The sequence below is a fragment of the Vitis riparia genome, chromosome 14 (genome assembly GCF_004353265.1).
Source record: "Vitis riparia cultivar Riparia Gloire de Montpellier isolate 1030 chromosome 14, EGFV_Vit.rip_1.0, whole genome shotgun sequence".
Taxonomy (NCBI): Eukaryota; Viridiplantae; Streptophyta; class Magnoliopsida; order Vitales; family Vitaceae; genus Vitis; species Vitis riparia.
The window spans coordinates 3,114,821-3,120,456 of record NC_048444.1 but is presented as its reverse complement, the minus strand read 5'-3'; the positions used below and the strand labels follow the sequence as shown (position 1 = coordinate 3,120,456).

General features: G+C 36.2%; 1 protein-coding gene across 1 annotated transcript; it reads left to right on the top strand.

The window, feature by feature from the left end:
• The first annotated feature begins 280 nt into the window (after positions 1 to 280).
• LOC117930950 (denticleless protein homolog A) lies at positions 281 to 5,616 on the top strand. Its single transcript, XM_034851765.1, has 17 exons — positions 281 to 398; positions 482 to 594; positions 940 to 1,048; positions 1,154 to 1,218; positions 1,751 to 1,789; positions 2,518 to 2,614; positions 2,700 to 2,790; positions 2,911 to 2,974; positions 3,044 to 3,120; positions 3,246 to 3,324; positions 3,649 to 3,728; positions 3,958 to 4,042; positions 4,120 to 4,188; positions 4,269 to 4,336; positions 4,421 to 4,469; positions 4,603 to 5,091; positions 5,396 to 5,616. Exons 1-16 carry the CDS (start codon positions 332 to 334, stop codon positions 4,984 to 4,986), a joined length of 1,536 nt encoding a protein of 511 aa, XP_034707656.1. The 5' UTR covers positions 281 to 331; the 3' UTR covers positions 4,987 to 5,091; positions 5,396 to 5,616.
• Positions 5,617 to 5,636: the final 20 nt, after the last annotated feature.

The following is a 5,636-nucleotide window of genomic DNA, read 5'->3' as shown; positions in this document are numbered from 1 at the left end:
TTTCGGTGGTAGAAGACGCATGCCGGTGGAAACGGGCCAAAAAGGGGTAATATAATGGGCTGAGGCCCAAAGGAGAAACAAGAATTAAATGGGCTAAAGCCCATTTAAACTTGAGCCGACATCTATATCACACAAATGGCACGTGACGTGGAGGTTGGAGTTTACCGCGGCCACATGGACACCGTGAAAATCAAATTTTAAGTTAGCCGCCACTTAAAACCGAGCAGCTTCCCGCCAATTCAAATATTATAATGCTCAACTCCAAATATTCACAACGCCTCTCTTTCTTCCCCGATCTCACTCCCTCTCTATCTGGCTTCGATTTCTGCAAATGGAGAGCTGTAAACCCCAATCCTTCTTCAAGGACATCAGATCTAGAGAGCTCAATGGCTTCAGAGGTGCCTCTTTATCTCTATTTTTCTCTCTGTACATTATGTAGTCTCTGTGATTTCTCTCTGAAATTTGATTTCTGTGTTTTCAGTTCGAAAACGGCCTTACTCCGGCGTTGACTCATCGGGGTTTAGTGAAGTTGGGGCTGTGGCCGTTGAGCATAATGGCTTTGATACACCTCCATTGGCCGTTTCTTTCTGCAAGGTTGGATTTTTATCCATGTCCACCTGGTCACCTACTGCGATTTTTATTTTCCATTTTTTTTCCTTATATCGGGTTCTGTTTAGTTTTTAGGTTCATCTCACATTTTTTTAATACTGGGTTCTCTTTCTTTGGTGAGAAATGAAAGAAAAGAATGAAAAAGCGAATTTTTTTTTCAATCTTATGTGTGAGTTTTCTTAGGGTTCAAATGATTAAAAGCTATGAGTATGGAATTTTGGACTTTTTTTCGTACGTTTTTTTTTCCAACATCCAAATGGGCGTTACGTATTTTGAACAATCATGGGCAAGTTAAATGTTCTGTTAATTTGTAAAATTCTGATTCTGCAGACAAGTAAAAATTCCCATATCCTTGCTGTGTCTGACGAGGATGGATATGTGAGCTTGTTTGATAGTCGGCGGAGGCATCCGTCGTTTGCATCATACCAGGAAAACGCAGGTTTGTTCAGTTTATCAAATTACATTTTAGGGTTTTGATTACTCTTGGTTCACTTTTACCAGTCTTCTCTTAGTTTCTGATGAAAATTAATCATCTTATGTGCAGAGAAAGCAAGACTTTACGAATGGGTTGCCCATGATAATGCAGTGTTTGATGTATGCTGGATCAAGGTATGCACTTGTCATAGGGATTTGTTGAAGATTTGTGATGTATTTTGATGTGCACAATTAAGTCAGAATTATTAAATTTTCCCAATTTCGCATCAATTTTTTGGCAGAGGATAATTTCACTCAACATCTTACAACAAAAAGAGTTGCAATTGAAGCTTTCTTAGGTGTTTTTGTGTGCAGTAATTCAGTTTAATCCTTATTAGTTGTTTTTAATTCAACATTTCTAAAATTTGGGAGTTTAGAGATTTGAGCAATATCCTTCATTCCAAATTAAAAATCGTATGGTGATCAGTCATGCAGTGCCATTAGATTTGAAATTATCGTTTTATTAATTTAAATTATAACAATATCATTGATTTTTATTATGGGCAATATAGCCACAAAACTTATAGTTTGGGTTTATGGGAAAACTGTATGGTGAAGGCCATGGCTTTGCATTCAAATTAAGACAAATAACCAACATTAATTATGAATTTGGTAATTTCTAGTGTTGGATTTAGTCATGGCTTGATATATTTTTTTATAATTGCAGGATGACACATGTATTCTGACAGCTTCAGGTGATCAATCGGTAAGTAATTTCACATTGAATTAGATTGTTTACTTGGATAGCATTTTCCATCTATGGAAAAACAATGGTATTTGTTAGACAAAAGCTCATTTGCATAATGCATGCTGCAAGTTTGGTATCACATTTCTTTTGAATATGCATGCAATATTTAGCTCTTGAAGTGTTTACAAATGCCCACCTTTGGATGATCAAAATCATTTATTTTTTTAAAGTTTTGAATGAGGATGTTCTTTTAATCAATTTTCAACCTAAATGCCCTACTGTGTAGTGTTGGGGACCTAATTTGGTGATTAACTATGGTTCTGTGATGTGGATTCAGTGCACTGGAATTTTGAAACTTCGACAAGTATCATCAGTATGGATTTGGAACAATATTTGATCCAGTGTAAAACATATATAACATGAATTTTTCTGGTTTAGTTCTGTGCTTCTGACCATCTTAGCTTGTTACATCCCAACAGCATACTTCCATGACCAAGTCAGTTGCTTCATAAATTCATTAATGGCATTGCTTTATTGGCTGATAAAAATTTAAAGCAACCCACAAAAAATCCTCAGTGGATAATAAGAAAAGAGTTCGGTAGGGATTCAACACCATAAGAAAAGTAAAGTCACTTCAGAATATAAATGAAAAAGGATTCATTTTAAAACAAGTTATGATTCTGGTTATATCCAATGCGAATTCTGAGTCAACAGAATTTTCATCTGTTCTTGTTTAAATTTTACAGATAAAGGTTTGGGATGCACAGGAAAAGAAATGTACTGGAATGTTGATGGGGCACACAGGAAGTGTGAAATCTCTGTGCCCTCATCCAAGTAATCCTGGTATATTTATGTTTTCACCTACATCGCATTTTTTTCTATTTATACTTGAAAGATGCTTATAATTTCACTTTTCATTTTTCAATAGATCTTGTTGTCTCTGGTTCAAGAGATGGGTCCTTTGCTATTTGGGACCTGAGAGGCGGTTCCAGAACTAGACGTGGGGATATCTGGATACCGTAAGTTACAATTACTTGCTTATTGGATGTGATTGGGTTGATTAGTTTGTTTTGACAAAAGGGAAAAATTTTTGTTTACTTCCTTTGAGTTAAATTCCATTTTCTCATCAATTCGTCCAGGTCAACTGCTGTGGTTAAAGGAGCTCATCTATCACCTCGAATGAAGCGGGTTAAGCGTGCTAAGGTTTGTTGACAAATGATATTTCTCTTAATCCATTCTATTGTCCCCTTAACCAAATTTTTGTTCTTGCAGGCTGCTTCCATGAGCATTACATCAGTTCTCTATCTCAAAGATGAGGTTTCCATTGCTACTGCTGGAGCAGTGGACAGGTATGTTAGAAGCATTTGCAATGTTACAAGAAAAAAAACTAAATCTTGAATTCCTTAGCTACACATATCTCAATGATGCTTTGAAGGAATTGTTTATTTTACCTCTCTTCATTGGTTCATTTCAGTGTCATTAAGTTCTGGGATACACGAAACCTGAAAGCTCTGGTTACTCAGGCAAGCCCTCATTCAACTTCAGTTGCAAAGGTAAGTTTGAACTTGCAGTGTACATCTTTTTCCTTGGGATAAATAGGGAATACTTAGTTCCATTGGATGAATAGACCTTTGCCACCCAGCTTAGTGCTGTCAAAAATTAATGCCCAGGGAGAATGGTAGACTGTCCTTTCCCAGAAAATATCAATATAGTAAGAATTCTAAAATGGGTGGAAGTTCTACGGTGAATGGGCCTAATCCACCATCCATAGATTCTAAAGTATTTTTTTTTAACTATTAATTTACAATTTGAATGTCTAGTATATTTCTTGAAGTTCTTGACATATTAACAGTTATGGGTTTTTCTCCTTGTCTCAGGAAAGAAGATTACATGGTATATCTAGCTTGTCACAAGATTCAAATGGTGTGTTTATTTCAGCATCCTGCATGGATAATAGGTACCTCCTGATTCTGTTTAGCATCTTTTCTCAGTAACTGCATTAGCTTCAATTCAGAGGGCAGTCACATGCGCTTAAAATGACTAGTACCAGGGGTTCATGCTTTCATGTCACCACCCCAAGTATTTTATTCTGTCATGGAAACCTTGAGATCAAGATATATTCCCAACTTATCACCATAAAAAAGCTTCTAGATGTCTAATTCAGATTTTTGTTATTGGTTTGTCAGGATTTACTTGTACAATGTACTGAATCTTGAAAAAGGTCCAATAAACTCTTTCTCTGGATGTCGAATAGAATCCTTCTATGTAAAGGTAAACACTTTTTTCATTGACGATAGTGTCACACTCTATTGTAAAACTGATGACCTACCTTTGATTTTGATTTGCAGTCAACAATTAGCCCTGATGCAGCTCACATACTTAGTGGTTCCAGTGATGGAAGCGCCTACATATGGCAGGTACGGTTTCTTTTCATAAGCACAGGCTTTTGGAGTCCGACCTTGTTCAAGATGTAACATCATTATTTGTGTTAAACCAGGTGAACAAGCCGCTAGCAGATCCCATATTATTGAAAAGTCATGAAGGAGAAGTTACAGCAGTAGATTGGTACATGATCTTGACACCAAATGGTTCTGGTCCCTTGTTTTCCTTTACAAACAAGTAAACCATTTTTGCGAAATTCCTTTGCAGGTGTTCATCTGAGCTTGGAAAAATAGCAACTTCCTCAGATGATTACACAGTAAGCAAGACAAGTATATGAATCATCTAAAATTAGTATATTTGGCAATGTTTCTTCTGGTGCTCAACTAAATGTATGTTTAACATATGTAATGATGTCCAATGATTAGTTTCTATAAACCTTTATTTGTCAGGTTCGCGTTTGGGACATGCAGAGAGGTTGTTCCTCAAGCTCAAGATCTCCATCTTCCATTAGAAGGAGAGTAATAGCAATCCCAAACATGGAACCTAGAAATATTTTCATGCATGAAGAACCATCGAGTTGCACAAAGGATTCTAGGACTTTGTGTCCACCAGATGAAGTAGCTGACCAACTCAACTCACATAATCCAATTACAATGCCCAAAATCAGTACTCCTGAATCCCAAAAGCAACAGTCATTTTCATTGGAACTGGATTTGCAAGAAACTTTTGAGAAAACCCCAGATGCTGCATTGAAGAGCCCAGCTTCTGTTTTGAACCCTCCTCCCTCCTTGAAAAGGAAAACAATCAGAGATTACTTTCTAGCGTCTTCATGAAACTTACTGGTTCATTCCTCAAGACTATTTTTGTCATACAGCACTGCCATGATCCTTTTTGGTCAAGAAAAAGGTGGAGCAGCAGCTTTTCGGATAATTGAGAGAGTAAGTTCTTTCTGCTTTTCTGTTTCTTTCTATTCTTTATTTTATTTCATTTTCAAAACTTGAGTATTATTTCCTAAGAAATTTGAAAAGCTTGATAGATGGTGAAGACAATGCAGTGACTAATTTTGGCTTTCCTTTAATTAAGAACCCCATTTACGAAATATGATCAAAGGAAACTTCAAATTTATTGAATGTTCAAAATTTTTCTGAAGCAGCATTGGAAGAGTGCACTTTTTCAAAGGAAGTCTTAACATTTTGAAAATTTTGGAATTTACTCTAGTATTGTTGGCTTGTGGATTTGCAGGGTGGTATGTGAAATGTAAAGCGGGATTTCATCATCAGCATGGCAAGAATAAAACAAAAGTATATAGATACATGTAATGAAGTTGGAAGGATTTTGATGTAGATGTTTTGTTCATTACGGGGGGTTTCATTCATTTGTACCGCAATAGGAAAAGGCAAAGTGGAAGTACAGTAAAAGGCAAAATTAGGATCTCATTCCATTGTACTTGAATCTTAAGATTTATATTCTTATCCACTGATTA